At 50.2% G+C, this 22074-nt stretch overlaps 2 protein-coding genes across 5 annotated transcripts; one reads left to right on the forward strand and one right to left on the reverse strand.

The window, feature by feature from the left end:
* Window positions 1-471: 471 nt before the first annotated feature.
* On the reverse strand, window positions 472-2217 carry LOC138830245 (UPF0488 protein C8orf33 homolog). 2 transcript variants are annotated; one of them, XM_070026654.1, is made up of 5 exons: window positions 2166-2217; window positions 1793-2081; window positions 1588-1668; window positions 1327-1473; window positions 472-828 (listed from the first exon to the last, which is right to left on the reverse strand). In XM_070026654.1, the coding sequence occupies exons 1-5, from the start codon at window positions 2169-2171 to the stop codon at window positions 689-691; spliced, it is 663 nt and encodes a 220-aa protein (XP_069882755.1). In that variant the 5' UTR covers window positions 2172-2217; the 3' UTR covers window positions 472-688. The 2 variants fall into 2 exon arrangements, with proteins under 2 accessions (XP_069882755.1, XP_069882756.1); XM_070026655.1 differs by having other exon boundaries at window positions 744-828; window positions 1356-1473.
* A 2346-nt stretch (window positions 2218-4563) lies between these two features.
* Window positions 4564-21781, forward strand: LOC138830248 (zinc finger protein 250). Of its 3 annotated transcripts, XM_070026659.1 has the most exons (6): window positions 4564-4730; window positions 7705-7790; window positions 7965-8091; window positions 8325-8438; window positions 11128-11190; window positions 19701-21781. In XM_070026659.1, exons 2-6 carry the CDS (start codon window positions 7746-7748, stop codon window positions 21002-21004), a joined length of 1653 nt encoding a protein of 550 aa, XP_069882760.1. In that variant the 5' UTR covers window positions 4564-4730; window positions 7705-7745; the 3' UTR covers window positions 21005-21781. The 3 variants fall into 3 exon arrangements, with proteins under 3 accessions (XP_069882760.1, XP_069882758.1, XP_069882759.1); XM_070026657.1 differs by lacking the exon at window positions 11128-11190 and having other exon boundaries at window positions 4576-4730; window positions 19701-21778; XM_070026658.1 differs by lacking the exons at window positions 4564-4730; window positions 11128-11190 and having other exon boundaries at window positions 5496-7790; window positions 19701-21778.
* Window positions 21782-22074: the final 293 nt, after the last annotated feature.

Raw genomic sequence — 22074 nt, forward strand, 5'->3', positions numbered from 1 at the left:
ATGGAGGGCCTGGTAATGGTGTCAACATTTAGAGAGGTAGTCTGCTAGGGCTCAATCCAGATCTCTGACCAGGAAGATTGTAAGAAGCTCCTTGGCTCCTGCAAACAGAGCCTGGACTGCTGGAGGCCATGCAGGTTTCCTGAGAATGACACCTGCTCAAACATGTAGGCAACACAGAAATAGAGCCAACCCCTGGGGTCAGAGCAGAATACTACAATGCCAAGCCCCTGCTTCATTTTTACTTCTCTACAGATGGCATTACCTAGCTTTCTAAATATGTGTCCATATCTTTTATCTGTATAGATATATCTACATAATACAAAGACATTAAGATGTTATAACATAATGCACAAGGCACTAACCCATCTCAGAACATCCTTTCAAAATTGAATCCACTATAAAATATGTAGTATCCCAATAAATCCTCTCCAGAAATGACAACTTTATCAAATCATGACACTGAGTACAATATTAAACACTCACCTCCATTTATTAAATATTTTCTAAAGAATCTCTCTTGCCAAACAAGAAAGAGTTTATCAAAAAACCTACAGAAGGGGTTTTATGTTCACCAGACAATCTTACCCACCAAACTCAGATCCAAAGGCCAGTCACAGATAATCCAAGGCCAATGCCCTGCACTTAAACTCTAACGTGGGGGAGGACTGTTCTAGAATGTGGTGACAGTCTAAAAGAAATTGAACCTAAATTCTTCATCAGAAGAGTCCAGAGTAGCCTTGGCTTTCCCTGCTGGGCGAGGCCTGCAGACCCTTCCGCTCTTCTTTCTGGTAGCCTCACTGACAGGCTGTACTTGAGCTGAATGAGCAGCTGCCAGGGAGAGGAAAGCAGAGAGTCAGAATTGAATAACAGTAACATTACAGATGCAGTTTATGATTTCCCATATAACCCTAACTCCACTGAATAATTTTACTAATAAGCTTCTCAAAATTGTAAGATAGGTATTATCATTCCACCTTTCGAGTCACAGAGAGATGCACCAAGTGGCTAAAAGTGTTAAGATCTGAAGACCTAAATGGAATATTCCATTGTGGGAATTACACTCAAAACACTATTTGATCTGCTTTTATGTGCAAAAGAGAAGGTCAAGGCAAAGACAGGTGAGGTGCTTTTCCCCATCCCTAGACAGATAAGGAAAACACACATCGGTGGCTACTCATCCCCCTCAGGACTTCCCCCTTTCAGAGGTACAAACTTTTCTCATGCTACCCTGACCTCATCTCCAGAAGCACTGGGCTTCTTCCTTCCACTTCCTCTCGACCCTCTAGTAAACAGATGTGCTAAGCCAACCACTTCCCTGCTGCTCACCAGCCCGAAGTGCCCGCAGGGCCTCTTGCCTCTCTGCCTCCATACGAGCCCGGTAGTCCCCAAACAAGGAGCGCATCAGCTGTCTCTTGCGTGGCAGGGGGGCTTTTTCACTGCGCAGGGTTCGAATGGCCCCAATGGCTTGCTCCTCTGCAAAGAAAGGACGAGTCATCTTACGTATCCATTGTGCTAACCATTGTGGGGGAGCACCGACAGGCCACAGCACCACATCTTTCCCCCTTAAGTTTACAAGAGGGTCCTTACTCTGCTTCGGGGTTGGTCTCTGCATCCTGAGGCCCAACTCCAGCTGCTCCACGCACCAGGCCAGTTCCTGGGCCAGCTGGTCTGTCTGCCATGGACGAGGGACAGGGGCTGACGCGCCGCAGCCCGCAGCCCAGCCCCCAACCCCGCCGACCCCAGCCCAGCCCGCGCCAGGCCTCGACCCCGCAGACGCGCGGGCCTCCCGCACCTGCCTGGGCCTCGGCGCCAGGAGCGGCTTCCTCCGGGCCGCCCTCCCTCACAGACGCCCCGGCGGGGGCTTTCCTCCGTGTTGGCTTCCTGGAGGCAGCATCGCCGTCTCCACCCCCCGGACGAGTTCGGGCGGCGACGCCACAGCCCTGCGGCTGCCCGGAGCCTTGGGCCGCGGCAGCTGGACTCCGGGCGCCCCGGACAGAACCTGAAAGCCGAGGCTTGCGGGGCGCGCGCACAGCACCCGGGCGTGGGGCCGCGGGCGTCTCCCGCGCAGGGCGATCTGGAGCCTGGAGAAGGAAGTGGCACGATACTTACAGGGGGCTGCCGGCCGGCCGGGCCCCGCACGGTTGCGCCTTCCCCTCTCCACTCACCGCCATGGGTCGCGGCGGCAGCCGACACACACACACGCGAGGCCTCCTCCGGAAGTACGTCTACAGCGCACGGCTCCGCGGGCAGCGCGGGAGACCCGGAACTCGGGGGCGTGGCGAGGCGCCGGACGGGGCGGGGCCTCGCGCACCCGGAGGCGTGGCGAGGCGCCGGACGGGGCGGAGCCTCGCGCACCCGGAGGCGTGGCGAGGGGCAGGATGGGGCGGAGCCTCGCGCACCCGGAGGCGTGGCAAGGGGCAGGATGGGGCGGAGCCTCGCGCACCCGGAGGCGTGGCAAGGGGCAGGATGGGGCGGAGCCTCGCGCACTCGGGGGCGAGGCGAGGGGCGGGGCGGCCTGGGACGGCGGCGCGCTCGGCCTCGATTTGGAGGCGCTCTGGGGCGGGTCGAGGTGGAGTTGGGGTTCAGGGGAGTCTCCGGGCCGGTGCTTGGTTGCGCTCTGCGTGTGGGGCTCAAGGCTGGGTCAGGATTCGGCGCTCGCGGCCACTTGGGGTCGAGAGTGCGGCTGTCGGTGGTCTGGGGATTGAGGGTCCAAACATGCAAACTGTTGGCATTCGCGTTTCCTCCCATCCAGGGCAGCCCCCCCACTCCCCCCCGTGTGCAGGCGACCCACGCATCTAGGGTCTAGCACAGGCTTGTCATTTTCTTGGATTTTGAGAGGCTCACATAATTAAGGTTAATCAGGGTCATCAATTTCATAACTTACATGTGTGCGCAGGTCCTTGAACTCAGGGCCTAGGCCTCAATTTTGTGCTTATGGCTAGCGCCCTACCACTTAGGCCACAGCTCTCCACTTACAACTGCTTTTTTTTTTTCCCCCTTTGTGGGAGGGTGGTTCATTGGAGATAAGCCTCTCACACTTTTCTGCCCAAACTGGCTTTGAACAGTGACTCTCAGATCTAAGCCTCCTGAGTAGCTAGGATTAGGGGTGTGAGCCACCAATGCCCTGCCCATAACTTCAAAGTCCCTTATACTGTGTGGCAAACAAGTTCTAGGGACTAAGACATGTCTGGAAGAAGGGATAATAAAGGGATAAATAAAGACTAGGCTGGAAATTTGGCTCAGTGGTACAGTGCTTGCCTAGCATGCATGAAGCCCTGGGTTTGATTCCTCAGTACCACATACACAGAAAATGCCAGAGGTGGTGCTGTGGCTCAATTGGTGGAGTGCTAGCCTTGAGCTATATAGAGCAGGGGGAAAGCGCCAAGGCCCAGAGTTCAAGACCAACGATGGGGGGGGGGGCACTAAGACTACACGGGAGATGAAGATATGGAAATGAACTACTCACACCCAGATGACGTCAAGGGGGACACACGCAGACTGAGTTGCATGAACTAGGGAGCTGACAGGAGGGCATGCCTGGAAGACGAACAGGCATAAAAACGGAGCAAAACGAGGCCAGTTCGCCACTCTTCGGAGGTGAGCAAGGTCACACTCTCCAGCCTATGAAGAAGCCTGAGCAGCAGGAGGCCGTCCCGCGGCCCACTGGACCCTGTGTGACTTAACCTCTGCCCTGGGACAGGCGGTGGGAAACAGGGTGGTATCATGTGCGGGTTTCGCTTCTAGTGGATGGCACTGCTTTTGCGATGTTGCTCAAATACCTGTCCGCACCTCGGTAGCGTTGGCCACGTGAATGTATTCGTGGGTAAAGTGCGGAGTCGGGGGTGCTAACGGGATAGCAGTGCTCGCGCAGGTAATGTCCCCGCTGGTGTGCTCGCTGCCACTCCTCAGCCCAGCCGCCTCGGGACACAGCGCGGCCGGCGCCGGGCACCCCGGCCCAGCGGGCGGTTCTCCCGAAGGCCTGGCGCAGGCGAGGGCAGGGGCCGCCGGCGGGGCGGCCCCTCTGAGGGCTGCAGAAATAACACAGTCCCCAGCAAGATGCCTCTGCGAGCGGCGACCACATCCCGCCGGGCGGGGCCTGGGAAGGGCGCTCCGGGCCGAGCGCACCTCTGAGGTACGGGAACGGAGAGGGAGAAAGCCAGAGTTCCACCCCGGCACGCGAGGTTCGGGACTCACTTCCGCCACGCGCCCGGAAGTAAGAGCCGGGCCGCGCGGGGACTCGGCCCGAGGCGCAGCACAGCTGCTCAGGACGGGCGGAGGCCTCGGCTTTTGGCGGCTCGAAAGAGCTGCCCCGCGGTCGGTGACCCGGAAAAAGACTGGAGGGGCGGGGCGGGGCGGGGCGGAAGGGCGGGGCGGGAGGGGTGAGGGGCGGGGTGCGTGGAGGGAGGGGTGCGTGGAGGGAGGGGCGGGGCGCGCTTCCGGTTCCGCAGCGTGGAGCTCCGGAGCCAGCGCTCCCGGCGTCGGGGGCGGAGTCTGCGGGCCGCCCGGACGCGCTGCTGGCCTCTTTGTCTGGGCGGCCGCCGCCGGCGCCCCGGGCCGAGCTTGCGACTGGCCGTGAGCGGGCGGCGGCTCCGGCGGGGCCCGACCCTCAGCCGCCGCCCGCCTTGCCCTCACGGAGGCGCGGCGCGGGCCGCGGACGCGAGCCGCTCCTCCCCCGGCCCCGCTCGGAGCCCTTCCACGCTGCACCCGGGCCGGGCCTCCAGCCACCCAAGGTCGGAGCCGGGCGCCGCAGGGGTGCACGCGGGGGACTCGGGGACGGGGCCTCCCGAGAGAATTGGCGGTTTGGCCGGGGTGTGGGGGAGACACGGCTGCTGCGCGCGCGCGGAGGTGGCCCCGGTATCGCCAAGGCTGAGCTCCACCTTCTGGCTTAGCCGGCCCTGCGCCGAGGCCCGAGCCCCCCGAGCCGAGGCCCGAGCGCCGAGGCCCGAGCCCCCCGAGCCGAGGCCCGAGCGCCGAGGCCCGAGACCCCCGAGCCGAGGCCCGAGACCCCCGAGCGCCGAGGCCCGAGCGCCGAGGCCCGAGACCCCCGAGCCGAGGCCCGAGACCCCCGAGCCGAGGCCCGAGGCCCGAGACCCCCGAGCCGAGGCCCGAGACCCCCGAGCCGAGGCCCGAGACCCCCGAGCCGAGGCCCGAGACCCCCGAGCGGCGCCGGCCACTCCCCGCCCGGGACGCGGCGCTCTGCTCCGCGTGGCAGTTGCACCTCTCTCCCCGACCGGCTCCTCCGCTCGTTTTTCTACCTCACTCTTATTTTCGGATTCTTTCTGATAAGCCGCCTTGTAACGCAGCATTCTCTTTTGGTTGGCTTTGAGAAGATCATAGGCAGTGATGCACTTCACGCGAGCATGTTGGGAAATGCGCTGCTGCCCAGCCCCCTGCTCCTCCACCCCAGCTGCCGGGCAGCGGGGTGCTTGCTCTCCCGCAGCTGGTTGGGCTTGTCTGGGACGTCCTTCAGTGTGCTTTGCACGGCCTGGGGTTTACGGGACCCAGAGGGTTGTAAAGCGTTGATGTAGCTCTTTCCTGCAGTGTAGAGGATTCATCCCCAAATCCTGGCCATACCGGTGTTTCTCTATCGTTATTGGTGAGGCAGAAACCTTCGTTTGTGTTTTAGCTATTAGTATCCCCTGTGTCGTTTACCAGCACATATTCTTTTCACACATGTTGAAAATGTACTTCCCAATATATCTTTGGACTTCAGGGAAGTAATTTGGACTTTTTGCTGTTTTGTTTCCTAAAAGGCCAGATTTTTTTTCCTTACTAATTTTGGGCTTTGTGTTATGTTTCAAAGGGCTGCCATACTTAATAATTATTTTTAAAATAATTTGTGTTGTTGCTGCTGCTGCCATTGTTTTTTTGTGCGGATACTGGGGCTTGAACTCAAGGCCTGGGTGCTGTCTCTGAGCTTTTTATTTTTTTACTTAAAGCTAGCATTCTACTACTTAAACCTCCACTTCCAGCTTTTAGTGGTTAATTGGAGATAAGAGTTTCACACACTAGCTGGGCGCTGGTGGCTCACGCCTGTAACCCTAGCTACTCAGGAGGCTGAGATCTGAGGATCGTGGTTCAAAGCCAGCCCGGGCAGGAGAAACCGCGAGACTCCTATCTCCAATAAACCACCAGAAAACCGGAAGTGGCACTGTAGCTCAAGTGGTAGAGCGCTCGCCTTGAGCTGAAGAGCTGAGGGGCAGCGCCCAGGCCCAGAGTTCAAGCCCCACAACTGACAAAAAAAAAAAAAAAGAGTTTCACACACTTTCCTGCTCAGACTGAATTTGCACCACGATCCTTAGATCTCAGCTTTCTGAGTAGGATTACAGGCATGTGCCCAATGTAATTTGTTGTTTGTATCTAGCATTTGTAATATGTTGAGTCCCTCTAGAATTTATTTAGGTGTGGGAGGAGCTTGGAATCTATCTTCATTTACCCTCCTAACCATGTTTCTCACTATGCACTATTAAAAATTTGTCTTGCATTCATTTGGAAAACCCACCTATACCCAAAAAAACGTGCATAACATTTGGGGGAATGGGCACTTTGCAATGACTGTCCATGCAAATATACACATATATCTGATACTTTATAAGAAAAATGAGATGACTCTTTCTGCCCCTAGGCACTTCCCCATGCAGACCATAATACCCATCATTTCATCCTTGAATATCCCATTTGTCATGTGCCTGCCTTTGGTTGTAGAATAGGCTCTGTGTCACTACTGCAGCCTTTCCTTGATATTCTGGAAGACTCAAGCCCATTCTCTATAGGGCCAGTTTATCAGTTGGGTCCCCTCTTTTTCCCCTCTTTTGAAGATGTTGAATACTGCAGTTTACCTTGTCCTGGTCCATATCTAGCACCCACCCATGCCCAGGCCTTCCCTTCTGATTTAGGCAAATCCTCCTTTAGGTCTTAGACTTGATGCCTAGGCCACTCAACTCACATCACCCAGCTTGAGCCATAGGGCTGGAGTCTATCCTGTCAGAGTGCTAGGGCTGCCAAAGAATACATAAGCATGACTCAGGATCTGAACCCTCTAGGACCTCTATATAACTGTGGTGCTTCAAGCAGGACCGTCTAATTCCCACCCTGGTGGCCAAGCTTTTCTTATTGGACCATCTAGTTCCCACCCTTTGTAGCCAAACTTCTCTCATCAGAAGTGTGTCTTAGGAGGTAACTTGGTCTGATACCTGTAGCCCCCATGTGACTCATGTAAGTGCCTTGGAAATAGAACACACTGATTCCTGAGAATCTGCTATTGTGCACAGGCAAAACCATGGGCCAGAGCAAAGAAAGTGATCAGCCAATCATGAGGGTCCCTGAAGTCTGGAGCGAGAAGACGGGGACCCTTTGCCCTCAGGAGGCCAAGGGGTACCTTCCACATGCAGCTCAGAGATCTTTGGTGCTTATTAAGTGAGACTTTCCTGGGCCATGGCCCAGTGCCTGTCCTGGCTGGAGCCATGGCCTGGAACCCTGTGTTTGTTCAGGGCCTGGACAGGCCTCCACAATCAAAGATCCAACTTGGCATGGGTGAGGGGATGTGACAGAGAAGACCTGCAGTGGCTGCAGCTCCTGGGGTCTCCTCTCAGCATGCTGCTCACCAGCTCGGCTCTGTATGAGGACAAGGGTCCCCCAGGAAGTCAGGGGCTACTGGGAGCAAGGCCCGATCCCTTACATGTTCTTCCCCTCTCTGACCCACAGGACTCTCTGGCTCCTGTTGCTCGCACAGGCACTGAAAAGACATGATGGCAGCAACTGGGTATCTGCAGCTGCCAGCAGCACCCCAGGTACGCTATCCCAAGCTTGTGCGGTATCCCTTGCCAAGACTCCTTCCGTTTCTTCCACGTTGAGGATTCGTGGGGAAGCCTGAGTATCACCTCATCACCTGTGTTCAGACACTCCTTCCCCCATTTTCCTCTCAGACATTGAGGTTTGTCCTCACCTGACTCTTGTTATTCTAGGCCAAAGTGACTTTTGAGGATGTGGCTGTGCTCCTCTCCCAGGAGGAGTGGAACCAGCTGGGCCCTGCTCAGAGAGGTCTCTACAGAAACGTGATGATGGAGAATTATGGGAATGTGGTTTCCCTGGGTAAGGCCCCTCCAGAGGCCTGTCTGTGGCCATACGTGGTGGACTGGGATGAGGGTTTCCAAAGGGAGATGGCTGTGGAATGGGGACTCAGGACAGGCTCCTGGTGGCTCACTCACCTCCAGATGTTCATTGCAAACAAGTCAGACCTGTCCATCTTCATGTCCCCAGAGGTGACGCTGGCTAAGAGGATATTGGTAAATGTATAAACAAAGGGCTTCCCTCCCAACAAACAGGATTACCAGGATCCAAGCCCAGTGTAATCTCCCAGCTGGAAAGAGGAGAAGACCCGTGGGTCCTGGATGGGCCGGGAGCAGAGGAGAGCCAGGGCCTGGGACAGAGCCTCTCAGGTGAGTGCTGGGAGGGACCCTGCCTTCACTAGAGGCTGAGCTTGTTCAGACTTGAGCCTCTCATTGCCATGCTTTCCACCCATCTGGGATGAGCCTATGAAGCCTTGCCTGGCCTCGGGGTCCGTAGGTGGCCAAGTGCTAGGCCCAGCAGGAAGCAGGTATAGCAGGGAAGCTGGATGGGATGGTAGAACTAAGTACAAAAGGTAAGGTAGGAGGGCAGAACTGATTATACACAATATCAGCCCACAGACAGGCGTTTCTGTCCCTGCCAAAGAGACAAAAGCTGGTTACCAAGGTCCTAAAAGGATTTACTCTGTGATTATTACCTACTTGGTTTAGAAAAAAACAAAGCATCCTACATATAGAGGGGAGTTTCTCAACCTGGTTTTCATGGAAAAAGCTGAAAAATTATCTGGGTGCCCGTGGCTCATGCCTGTAATCCTAGCTGCTCTGGAAGCTGAGACCTGAGGATCATGGTTCAAATCCATGAGACTCTTCTCTCCAGTTATTTACCCTAAAAGCCAGAAAATAATGAAAACTATTAATAAAAAGCCACTAGTGGAGTTGTTGCTCAAGTGGTAGAGGCTTGAGCACAAAATCTCAGTTACAGTGCCTAGACCCTGAGTTCAAGCCCCAAGATCCAGAAACAAAAAACAAAAAGCTGAAAATTTGCTATTTGAGCAAGTCAAAACAGCCCACTGTTCTCCATATAGTATTGTACTCTGATTCCATGTGTGAAATAATATTCTCAACTTAGAAAAGAATTAGATTTTTTTTTCCTTTTTCTTTTTCTCTCGTGTGTGTGTGTGTGTGTGTGTGTGTGTGTGTGTGTGTCTGTGTGTGTGTGTCTGTGTGTGTGTCTGTGTGTGTGTCTGTGTGTGTGTCTGTGTCTGTGTCTGTGTAAGTAAGTAATTTTTAAAGCCGGGGGCTGATGGCTCATGCTTATAATCCTAGCTACTCGGGAGTCTGAGATCTGAGGATCATGGTTTGAAGCCAGCCCAGGCAGAAAAGTCCCCATAAGACTCTTATCTCCAATTAACCACTCAAAAACTGAAAGTGGTGCTGTGGCTCAAGTGATAGAGTGCTAGCCTTGAGCACAAAGAGGCTCAGAGACAGAGCCCAGACCCTGAAATCAAGGCCCGCAACAACAACAAAAAAAAGTGTAATCTTAAAATAATATCAGATACATAAAGTATCTAGGAATTTAACAAAAGATGTATGTGATATTTATGGAGAAAATTATAAAACAGAAGATGGTATGATATGTGTTCATAGTTGTTTTGGGTGAAGAAGCTCTTTCTGCAGAATAGTGACATGAGAATCTTGGGAAAAAGTTAATGGAGTAGCACAGTTCATACTCCAGTGATTGGGTAGGTTCAGCATCTCAGTGTGGCTGTTTTCCCTTTGAGAACTGTTCGTTTCCAAGGGTAGTGAGTCAGGGCTCTAGGTATTATAGACAGCCTGCCTCTGTTGGTCTTTATTAGAGGAACAGTGGATGTGCCCGCCTCAGAGGAGTTAAATCTTTCTGTGACTGGAAGCAAGAGGACACATTAGGTTACAGAAGTCTTGCAAAAGACTTTTTTTTCTTTAAGATGCTGTTTCTCAGGCTGGTTTGTATCTTTTGGCTCAAATGATCCTCTTGAGTAACCAGTACTATAAGTGTGCCACACCACACAATACTTCACAAAGAACTTTAAGCTGCTGGCTATAACCACAAGAAGCAAGAAAATAGAGAGCATTTCCATCCACTGCCAAACCAGATTTGTTCTCCAGAGAGGCCAGCCTGTGGTCCCAACTAGTAGAAAATAAGACTTGTCTTTTTTTGGGGGGGGGGGATGGAGGGGGGCATGGGGCTTGAACTCTGGGCCTGGGTTCTGTCCCTCAGCTCTTCAGCTCAAGGCGAGCGTTGTACCACTTGAGCTACAGCGCCACTTGCGTTTTTCTGGTGGTTTATTGGAGATAGGAGTCTCATGGAGTTTCCTGCCCAGGCTGGCTTTGAACCGAGATCCTCAGATCTCAGCCTCCTGAGTAGCTAGGATTACAGGCATGAGCCACCGGTGCCCAGCAAGACTTTTCTTTTTCTTTTTCTTTTTTTTTTTTTTTTTTTTCTGGTCGTTGGGGCTTGAACTCGGCCTGAACGCTGTCCCTCAGCTCTTCAGCTCAAGGTGAGTGCTCTACCACTTGAGCCACAGCACAACTTCTGGTTTTTTGGTGGTTTATTGGAGATAAGAGTTTCATGGAGTTTCCTGCCCGGGCTGGCTTTGCACCATGATCCTCAGATCTCAGCCTGCTAAGTAGCTAGGATTATAGACGTGAGCCACCGGCCCCCAGCAATAACACTTTTCTTGGGAGCCTTTGAGTTTTGTACTGAAGGTAGATTTTCCAAGAACACAGGAGCACCTGATCACTGCCTCTGGCACTAGCCGTGGTAGAGGATGATACTGAGTGAGTTCTAAATACAGATGTGCATAGAAACAGGGATTGACTGCCATTGTCTGGGCCATGGCATCAGCCTCAACTAGCAGGGAACAGAGTGCTCTGGAGGCTTATCTCGGTAGCTCTATAGGTAAATATAGTGTGTACACCTGCCTAACTCCCCTGCTGTTTTGCACTGTGTTCCAACAGCAGTAGAATTTTTCCACTCTCCAGGGAAATGTTTTGTTGTCACCTAACTCTTTTCCTTTTACAGACAGCCTCAAATGTGACCACACTGCAGACTGTATGCAACAGGACAGTTTATCTTGTCCATGGAGTAACTGTATATTTATTGTTTCTTCTTCTTCTTTTTTTTTTTTTTTCCAGTCATGGGATTTGAACTCATGGCCTGGGCACTGTTCCTGACCTTTTTTTTTTTTTTTCCCTCAAGGCTAGTGGTCTACCACTTGAGGCACAGCACCACTTCTGGCTTTTTCTGTTTATGTGGTATTGAGAAATCGAACCTGGGCTTTATCCATGCTAGGCAGGCACTGTACCACTCAGCCACCTTCCCAGCCTAGTTATTCTTCTTAATTCAGTACAGTTCCTAAAGGTGGTACTCCTATGTAACCAGAACAACATATTGATATTCACTAGAGAGCTACAAAGCTTGTTCTGTAGCTCACACAATCCCCACAACACTAAAGGAGGCTTTTCCTAATTAAAAATTTGTTTTGGTAAGAGTCTCTTTTTCCACCTTTACATATTTCGTCATTATTAGAACATACTACCTGGGTTAGAAGCATGAGACCCTGAATCCAAACCCATTACCTTAAAATAATAATAAATAAACAACGTTCCCTCTCCGTTCGTAAAGCTACAACTAAATCTAAGGATTTTTTTTGTTTTTTGTTGGTCATGGGGCTTGAACTCTGGGCTTGGGCGCTGTCCGTGCACTCTTCAACTCAAGGCGAGCACTCTACTGCTTGAGCCACAGCACCACTTCTGGTTTTCTAGTGGTTTATTAGAGATAAGAGTCTCACGGAGTTTCCTGCCCGGGCTGGCTTTGATCCGTGATCCTCAGGTCTCAGCCTCCTGAGTAGCTAGGATTACAGGTGTGAGCCACCGGTGCCCGGCTGAATCTAAGGTTTTAAGTGTAAACTGACATTGGCTCAATGCAAGGTACATGGCAGGCATGACTCTTACCTTCCTTCACAGCAACTTGTATATTATGCTTTATGTCATGGAGGACTGAGTTAGCTCCAGTGTGATTGGTTATTTTGTTCATATTATTACTCTAGCATTAGGTATGAAGCCATCTATTTAGGAAACTCCACAAACAATAGAAATGATACATTTTAATGTAAATTAATAATTTCTTTCTTTGGCCTACAGGCTTTTATTTCTGTGAGGATGGAGCTAATGACTTAAAAAAAAAAATTTTAGTGTGATGCCCTGTGGCTCACACTTGTAATCCTACCTACCAGGAGGGTGAGAAGTGAGGAGCATGGTTCGAAGCCAGCACAGGCAGGAAAGTCTATGAGGCTCTTATCTCCAGTTAATCACAAAAAGAGCTGCAAGTGGAGCTGTGGCTCAAGTGGTAGAGTGATAGCCCTGAGCAAAGGAAACTCAGACTGTGCCCGAGCCCTGATTTCAAGTCCTAGGACTGGCACCAAAAATAAAAATAAAATAAAAACAGAACCAGTCTATAGTGCCTTTTTTAAAATGGCACATAATATTACCCTTCCTCACCTGAGTTGAATCTACATTTGAACAAGTCAAATAAGTTATCTATCACTATATTACTATATTTGGGTTGTTGTCCCCCCCCCCCCTGCATGTCCCAGGGCTTGAACTCAGAGCCTGGGTACTGTCCCTAAGTATCTTTGGCTCTAGGCAAACAGTCTACCACTTGAGCCACAGTGCCACTTCCAGCCTTTTCTGTTTTTGTAGTACTAAGGAATTGAACCCAGGGCTTCATTCATGCTAGGCAAGCACTCTTACCATTAAGCCACATTCCTAGCCCCTATGTTTGGGTTTTTATCATCATTATTACTTTTTTGTGTGTGTCAGTCATAGGGCTTAAACTCTGGGCCTGGGTACTGTCCCTGTGCTCTTCAGCTCAAGGTGAGCACTCTACCACTTGAGCCACAGCACCACTTCCAGTTTTCTGGTGGTTCATTGGAGATACAAGTCTCACAGACTTTCCTGCCCAAGCTGGCTTTGAACCATGATCTTTAGATCTCAGCCTTCTGAGTAGCTAGGATTACAGGTGTGAACCACCAGTGTCCAGCTATTATTACTTTTTTTTTTTTTTGGGGGGGGAGGTCAGTAATAGGGCCTGAACTCTGGTCCCTCAGCTCTTCAGCTCAAGGCTAGCACTCTACCACTTGAGCCATAGCACCACTTCAGTTTTTTCTGCTTATGTGGTACTGAGGAATTGAACCCAGGGCCTCATGCATGCAAGGCAAGCGCTCTACCACTGATCCACCGTCCTGGCCTTGTCTTTCTTTCATCAGCACTAGGGTTTGAACTCAAGGTCCTGTGCTTGTACACTCTGCCATCTGAACCAAACCTCTAGCCCCTGGATCTCATGTTTTTGCCAGGGCAGCCTCTCAGACCCTGGCAGATGCTCCCAATTCTACTTTCAGAATAGCTAACATTGTAGGTGTGCTCTACCATGTCCAGCCTAATATCTTTTTTTTTTGGCCTGTTTTGGGGCTTGAACTTTGGGCCCAGGCACTGTCCCTGAGCTCAAGACTAGTGTTCTACCACTTGAGCCACAGTGCCACTGCTGGCTTTTTCTGTGATTAATTGGCAATAAGAATCTCAGGGACTTGGCCTGGGAATATGGTTTAGTGGTAAAGTGTTTGCCTAGCATGCCTAAGCCCTGGGTTCCATTCCTCAGTACTACATAAACAGAAAAAACTAGAGGTGACACTGTGGCTCAAGTGGTAGAGTGCTAGCCTTGAGAAAAAGAAGCTAAGGGACAGTGCCCAGGCCCTGAATTAAAGCCCCAGGACTGGCCAAAAAAAAGTAAATCTCATAGACTTAACTGTCCAGACGCGATCCTCAGATCTTGGCCTCCGAGAAGCCAGGATTACAGGCGTGAGCCTCCAACTCTAGGCCAGCCTAATATCTTGACAATTGTTTTCTTTGCTTTTTTTTTTTTTTCTTTCTCTTTTGAGTAGCTCATAATTTTTGGGGGGGAGTGGGGGGTGGGGTCCAGTTGTGGGGCCTGAACACTGGGCCTGGGTGCTGTCCCTGTACTCTTCAGCTCAAGGCTAGCTCTCTACCACTTGAGCCACAGTGCCACTTCCGGCTTTTTTTTTCTGCTTATGTGGTGCTGAGGAATCGAACCCAGGGCCTCAGGCAAGCGCTCTACCACTGAGCCACCTTCCCAGCCCTAACTTTTTTATTGAATGTAAATAAACTGTCTGGAGAGATAGCCTGTCCTGCTGTACAGCCATAGGTTTTGTTCTGATTGCTATGATTACTTTGCATGTACTACCTGAGTCAGGTTCCTCTGGCATTTTCTTGTGCTTATGGAGGGAGTTCAGCCCTCACAGAGTCTGTACCTTAAACAGAGATCTCTATGCTTGCTTCATTCCAGTCATAGACTGCTTTGTCATCCAGGGCTTCATGGCCTGGGTTGGAGACCAGACTTGACTATCCTGACCTATCTTCAGTCACCAGATGCTATTTCTCTGAGTTTTTTGTTGTTGTTGTTAGTGGTGGTGGTAGTCGTGGGCCTGAACTCTGGGCCTGGGCGCTGTCCCTTAGCACTTCAGCTCACAGCTAGTACTCTACGACTTTAGCCACAGAACCACTTCCAGCTTTTTCTGCTTATGTGGTGCTGAGGAATTGAACCCAGGGCATGCAAGGCAAGTACCACTGAGCCACCATCCCAGCCCAGTGAGCTACCATCCCACCCCTTTGCTGCGTTTTTTTATGGTTTGTTTTCTTTTGTTTTTTGCTTTTTGGTTTTGGCCAATCCTGGGACTTGAACTAAGGGCCTGGGCACTGTCCCTGAGCCTGTCTGTGCTCAAGGCTAGCACTCTACCACTTGAGCCATAATGCCACTTCCAGCTTTTTCTGTGTATGTGGTACTGCAGAATAGAACCTGGGGCTTCATGTATGCTAGGCAAACACCCTACCACTAAGCCACATTCCAAGCCTCACTTAGGTTTAGGATTGAACTCTTCTCTGTAATACTGCTCCTTCTGTAGCTGGCGATGACCTTCACTATCTGAGCCCATGATCAGAGGTAGTGGATGTTTTCTTTGTTCCAGCCACAGTGACTGTTATCAGTGTCTTTCCAGTGAGTTCCATCTTTTGTTTCACGGGTAAGAAGAGGCTAGGCAATTGTTTATCCTCCCCTTCTCCAGACCTGGGCCTCCCAGGGAGGCTTTCTCATGAAGGAGATCTATGCAAAAGAATGCTATTGTATATGACTCTCTCAGGCTCTTTAGAGATGAATGGCTTCTCCTCACCCTCTTGTCTTTCAGTCAGTACCATCTTCCTTCTTCAGTGAGCACAAATCAGTTCACAGTCTCTTCTCTCCATGATCACCTGCTTCAGGCTCTTGAGTTACATGTACTCTTAGCTTTTTCCAGTTTTGGGGATATGAGTGATGCTCTTTCTTACTTTCTCCCTCCTGGGGAGAGCAAGTTAACATACAATTAATAATAGCAACAATGATATTGCATCTGACATATACTTAATAAAAGAGATTCTGAATATTGAGTCAGATTGGTTAGTACAGCCTTATGACTTCTCGCTGCCATATTGGCGTTTGCGCTTCTCTCGCTTCTGGCAGTGAATGTAGATTGCATTAACGTCAGGGAGCTAGTGGTCAGGGACTAGGGCTACCAACAAGGGTTTGCATGCTGATGTGGCAGAGACAAAGATGAGATGATGGAAGCTCTATCTGGACTGCTTACCAGTTGCAGGACTTGTTCTAAGAGAAAGCTAAGTTCTGTCCAGATGGAGAACTCTGGCAAGCACCCAGCCAAGTCAGTAGGATATCTTCATGTGGCTAACCTTAGGATGGATATGGTAGAGCACGTTAATAGGGTCCAGGACCACCACCAAGGTAGCCCTTCACCCTCAGTGTTATTTCTGGCCCACGTTCTTAAGGTGTGACATTGAGGGTTTGCCACAGTCTATTCTGCCTCCAACCTTTTACAAGAACTGTTAGCATTTGGCATGTCTCTCATAGGTAACCATTACTTGGATGCCTAAGGCAAGACAAATCAAATTAAAGCATGTTTTATTTTTCAGCTGCTTTTGTCCAAATCTTCAGTCTTAAACACTATGGGGATGTTTCTACTCACTGTAGAAGTTCCCTTGTCATTGTGCATAGATAGGCCCTCAGAATCTGATGACTGTAGTTCTCAGGTCTCTTTGTTGAGGGTCTTGAGGCATCCTGAGACCCATTGTTAGCACTTGTCTTCCCAAACTAATTTCTGAAACAATTACAGAATAAAATGCGTGGGCTATAAGTATAGAGCACTTGCCTAGCATATGCGAGGCAATGAAGGAATGGACGAAAAATAGAGCTTCTGCCAGGTGCCAGTGGCTCTTGCTTATATTGCTACTCAAGAAGCTGAGATCTGAAGATCAGTTAAAAGTCAGCCTTGGGCTGGGAAGGTGGCTAGTGGTAGAGCGCTTGCCTTGCATGCATGAGGCCCTGGGTTCAATTCTTCAGCACCACATAAGCAGAAAAAGCCAGAAGTAGCACTGTGGCTCAAGTGGTAGAGCCCTAGCCTTGAGCTGAAGAGCTGAGGGACAGGGCCCAGTCCCAGAGTTCAGGTCCCACAACCAACCCACCCCCCCAAAAAAAAAAAAGTCAGCCTTGGCAAGAAGGTCTGAGAGACTATCTCCAATTAACCAGCAAAATGCCAGGCTGGAAACATGGCTCAAGAAGTAGAGTGTGCCAGCCACAAACAAAAAAGCTGATCATGGGGCTTTGAATTCAACTCCCAGTTGTCAGTATTTAAACAGAAAGAAAAAAGCTAGGCACTCATGGATCACCCCTGTAGTGCAGGCTGAGATCTTGAGTATCATGATTCAAAGCCTGCCTGGGCAGGAAAGTCCATGAGACTTTTTATCTCCAATTAACCACCAGAAAACCAGAAGTGATGCTATGGCTCAAGTGGTAGAGCCCTCACCTTGAGCTGAAGAGCTCAGGGACAGCGCCCAGGCCCAGAGTTCAGGCCCTACGACCAAAAAAAAAGAAGAAGAAAGCTTCTATCAAATATGTCAAATATGCGCATACACACACACACACACACACACAGAAGGCTGATGGGAAATAGAAATATTTATAGGTAAAGCCCAATTGGAAAATGTAGTGTGTGTGTGTGTGTGTGTGTGTGTGTGTGTGTGTGTGTGTGTGTGTGTGTGTGTGTGTGTGTGTGTGTGTGTGTGTGTGTGTGTGTGTGTGTGTGTGTGTGTGTGTGTGTGTGTGTGTGTGTGTGTGTCAGTTAATGTCCTTTCTAATACTGGACTTCAGGATGAAACCAGGCGCTCAGGTTCCTCTCTATTGGGGTCCAAGAAAGGGTGGAACAGATTAATTTCTAAGTTGTGACTGAGCCCAAAACACCTAGTTCCTATCCACACAGATGGGAAAGAAGACAACATTCTGGTTGTCATCCTTGCCTATGATCTCAGCATCTACTGAGAGCTTGCTGACTCTGCACTTTGCCCTGACGTTGCTCCCACTGGCACCTGCCATAACCCCAGTGTCCTTGGATACGAGTGTTCTACTCTCACAATCTGCTGTGAGGCTTCTTGTCCTAGAACCTCCCTCAAGTATGACAGTTCCTCCCAGCAGTCCTCAGAGGAGGCCTTGGAGAGTCGCTGAAGCCTAACATCCTGAGCCTGAGGGCCAGGTTGGGCTCTAGGGAAGCCATAGGGCACCCTGGACCCTGTGGTGCTAGAAAGCCTGACCACCATCTGCAACATGAATAGCCTTGGCCCTTCCCCCAGAAACCCTGAAGGGCCTCAGGGCCTTGCCATGCAGTCAGCCTTGTACTTCTCCAGCCAAGTGTGCCCTTGATGAGAGGCCTCCTCACACCACCCAGACTCTCAGGGCAGCACCCCACACAAGGTTTTGGCGTTGAGGCTTTCTAAATTTTTGGTAGTACTGGGGTTTAACTCAGGGCCTCTGCTTTATTAGGCAAGTATCTACTGCTATACCATACCTTCTGTACTCCTTTGCACTGTTGTTTTTTTTGTTTGTTTGTTTGTTTTGTTTTTTCAATAGGCTGTCATTCCTTACCCAGACTCAAATCTGGACTGTGGCTCTTCCTTTTTTTTTTTCATGCCATAGGTAGAGTGGTTGTGATAGAATGTGGGGGTGGGGGGTGGAGAGGGGAGTTAAATGGAAATAGAGTCTCATAGATGGACTGACTTTGAATTACTAGGATTACAAGCAGGAGCCACCAGTGCCTGGCAGTAGTGCAGTTTTTTGGACTTTTTTTTTTTTTTTTTTTCCTACTGCTGTCCTGAAACTCTGATCTCAGATAACAGGCACATGGTACCAAGCCTGGCTATTGGTTAAGGATGTCTTTTTTTTTTTTTTTTTTTTTTTGGGTCCGGTCGTGGGGCCTGAACTCCGGGCCTGGGCGCTGTCCCTCAGCTCTTCAGCTCAAGGCTAGCGCTCTACCACTTGAGCCATAGTGCCACTTCCAGCCTTTTTTTTCCTGCTTATGTGGTGCTGAGGAATCGAACCCAGGGCCTCATGCTTGCAAGGCAAGCACTCTACCACTGAGCCACCTTCCCAGCCCCCATCTCAACCTTCTAAGTAGCTACTGCATGAACACTAGTGCCCAGCTTTGAGAGTCATTCTTAACCTTAACATCTGTCTGAGATGTGAAATAGAGTTATCCTCTGTAGCACCTACACCCATATAAAGCCTCCAGAGCTCATGGCTTGATCCTAAAAGTGTCTCCACCCATTCCTGCCAGCCACTCACACTGCCTTCTCCACAGGCCTCACTTCCAGAATAAAGGTAACATTCCTACTGCATAGCTCCTGGTCCCCTATACGACATTATTTTCCACAGAGGCCACATGTAGTGTGGCCCGTGCCTATAATCCCTATAATAATTATAATGCCTATGATCTCAGACTCTCAAGAAATAGACATCAGGAGGATTAAGGCCAGCCCAGACCCAAACAAAAGCAATCTCAGTATCAGAACAAAGACTCGAGCTTGTCATTCCAGCTACCTGGAGCATAAATGAGAGAATCCCAGGCCAGCCTGGATATAAACATAAGATTCTATGCTAAAAATGACTCAAGGACTGGGGACATAGCTCAGGCAGTAGAGTATCTGTCTAGCAAGCACAAGCCCCTGAATTCAATTCATGTGTGTGTGTGTATTTTCCCCCTACACAGAAGCTCTGACCACTCACCACATACACACCCACTGGCCCATGATAACATTCCTTTTCCTACGTATTAAGTATTCAGGTCTCCCTTGCCCAGGCTAGCCTTTGCTGCTCCCATGCTACTGTATTACCCTGCGAGACTTGTACAGACCTAGAGGTCCTGCACTTCTGTCTCATGTGGTCCTTGGAAGCTCAGTCAGTCCACACAACTACAACTAGAAGGGCTGAGTATGGTGGCACAGGGATGTACACGCTGTGAGCCTGTGTGCCCTCTGCGTAGGGCATCATCTCAGACTGGAGCTGATATCTCCCTCTTCACCCCATGGTATTAAGTCTATCTCGGGATATGCCACCTTTTGATTTCTCCACAGAAATCAGCAAAGTCGATGTTAGGGCTGCTCTCTGCAGTTTTGAATAGTGTTAGCTTTATTGTGGATTTGTTGTTTCAGAATGCAAAACGAAGGAAGAAAACCAAACTATAGACTTAAGTTTAAAGTCGTTAGCTTCCAATGAAGTAACAGTGATTCCAGGAAAAACACACGTGGGAAGGACTGAGCAAGAACATCACCAAACAGAGCAGAGCTTCTGCCTGAGTTCAAACCCTGTTGGCCCCCATAAGCTTCCAGTCACAAAGCACCAGACAGCTTCTGGTGGGGACAGACCATACATGTGCATCCAGTGTGGGAAATGCTTCAGTCGGAGTTCCCATCTCCTTCAGCATCAGCGAATCCATACTGGTGAGAAACCCTATGTATGCAACATTTGTGGGAAAGCATTCAGCCAGAGCTCAGTCCTCAGCAAGCACAGGAGAATCCACACGGGTGAGAAGCCCTATGAATGTAATGAGTGTGGAAAAGCCTTTAGAGTGAGCTCAGACCTTGCTCAGCACCACAAGATACACACAGGAGAGAAGCCCCATGAGTGTCTGGAGTGTCGCAAGGCCTTCACGCAGCTCTCACATCTCATCCAGCACCAGCGGATCCACACCGGGGAGAGGCCGTATGTGTGTCCCTTGTGTGGGAAAGCCTTCAACCACAGCACTGTGCTGCGGAGCCACCAGAGGGTACACACTGGGGAGAAGCCTCATGGGTGCAGTGAGTGTGGCAAGACCTTCAGTGTGAAGAGGACACTGCTGCAGCACCAGCGGGTCCACACCGGAGAGAAGCCCTACACGTGCAGCGAGTGTGGCAAAGCCTTCAGCGATCGCTCTGTCCTCATCCAGCACCACAACGTGCACACTGGAGAGAAGCCTTATGAGTGCAGCGAGTGCGGCAAGACCTTCAGCCATCGGTCAACCCTGATGAACCATGAACGTATCCACACCGAAGAGAAGCCCTATGCCTGCTATGAGTGCGGGAAGGCCTTTGTGCAGCACTCACATCTGATCCAACACCAGCGGGTACACACAGGGGAGAAACCCTATGTGTGTGGGGAGTGCGGACACGCTTTCAGTGCTCGCCGGTCTCTGGTCCAGCATGAGAGAATTCATACAGGCGAGAAGCCGTTCCAGTGTACCGAGTGTGGCAAGTCCTTCAGCCTAAAGGCAACTCTGATCGTGCATCTGAGAACCCACACTGGTGAAAAGCCCTACGAGTGTAACAGCTGTGGCAAGGCCTTTAGCCAGTACTCAGTGCTCATCCAGCACCAGCGTATACACACAGGGGAGAAGCCCTATGAGTGTGGGGAGTGTGGGCGTGCCTTCAATCAGCACGGGCACCTGATCCAGCACCAGAAAGTACACAAGAAGCTGTGAGGTGACTGGCCTTCAGGGACCAAGCTGGAAAACGCACCAGGACACAGACAGCCTCCCAGGGAGGAGCCCCTGTGAACTCTGTGGGACTCCCTTCACCTTGATGACCGTGTCACAGGCTGATTCCGTGCCTCCCCTGTGTAAAGACTAAACAGGGTAGCCTTTGTCTTTATCATCTTGAAGTTATATTGGTGAGTCATCCTAGGATTAAGATATTGATATAAAGATAGCCACAATACTTTTTTGGTTTGACAATAGTTTGACATGAGTAAGGAAGGGCTCTTATCCCAAAAAAACTTTCTTCCATTCCAAATAAAATGCTTTATTTTAGGTTGCTATATGCTTTTACTAAATATAACCATTCTATTTATTCTAGCATACTGGACTATTCCTAGTATTAAAACCCTGAAGTGTGTGAATAGGATGTCACTGGATATGGTGAAAGGGCTGAAATCGAAGTATAACAAAATGCTTGTTTTGCATGAAAAAAAAGGAAAGTAAAGCTTTGTCACTGAGAACTTATATAAAATTTAAAAAGCTTATCTGATGCTTCATAAAAATTCAACTGAAATTCAGCTAACAACTGGTGGCATAAATCCTGTAATCTTGACATTCCACAGGCTGATAGAGGATTGTAAATTTATGGCCAGCCTGGGCTACATAAACTTCTGGTTAATAAACCTTATTTGAACCATAGAATTCCACCCCTGGCCCACAAAGGGCATGTCCTTTTCACATTACAAAAAAAAAGTAGCCAGGTGCTGGTGGCTTATGCCTGTAATCCTAGCTACTCAGGAGGCTGAGATATGAGGATCATGGTTCAGAGCCAGCCAGAGCCGGAAACTCCATGAGACCCTTAACCTCCAATAAACCACCAGAAAACCAGAAGTGGCACTGTGGCTCAGAAGCGGTAGAGTGCTTGCCTTGAGCTGAAGCGTGTATGGAAAGCGCTCAGGTCCAGAGTTCAAGCCCCATGACCGAGCCAAAAAAAAAAAAAAAAAATTCCATCCCACTAGCTCTAAGATTTTAATTCATTCTAGCATTGCTAAAAACTTAGCCTAAGCCAGGTGCCA

This window comes from Dipodomys merriami, unplaced genomic scaffold (genome assembly GCF_024711535.1).
Source record: "Dipodomys merriami isolate MVZ:Mamm:240054 unplaced genomic scaffold, mDipMer1.0.p SCAF_1866, whole genome shotgun sequence".
Lineage (NCBI taxonomy): Eukaryota > Metazoa > Chordata > Mammalia > Rodentia > Heteromyidae > Dipodomys > Dipodomys merriami.

Bases quoted from the DNA above. Each gene is read 5' to 3' on its own strand.
- LOC138830248 (XM_070026659.1), top strand. From the start codon at position 7,746: ATGATGGCAGCAACTGGGTATCTGCAGCTGCCAGCAGCACCCCAG. The intron at 7,791-7,964 runs GTACGCTATCCC...TTGTTATTCTAG, and splicing joins AGCTGCCAGCAGCACCCCAG to GCCAAAGTGACTTTTGAGGA. The intron at 8,092-8,324 runs GTAAGGCCCCTC...CCCAACAAACAG, and splicing joins TGGGAATGTGGTTTCCCTGG to GATTACCAGGATCCAAGCCC.
- LOC138830245 (XM_070026654.1), bottom strand. The intron at 1,474-1,587 runs GTAAGGACCCTC...CTTTCTTTGCAG, and splicing joins GAGACCAACCCCGAAGCAGA to AGGAGCAAGCCATTGGGGCC. The intron at 829-1,326 runs GTGAGCAGCAGG...TCTCCCTGGCAG, and splicing joins CCTGCGGGCACTTCGGGCTG to CTGCTCATTCAGCTCAAGTA.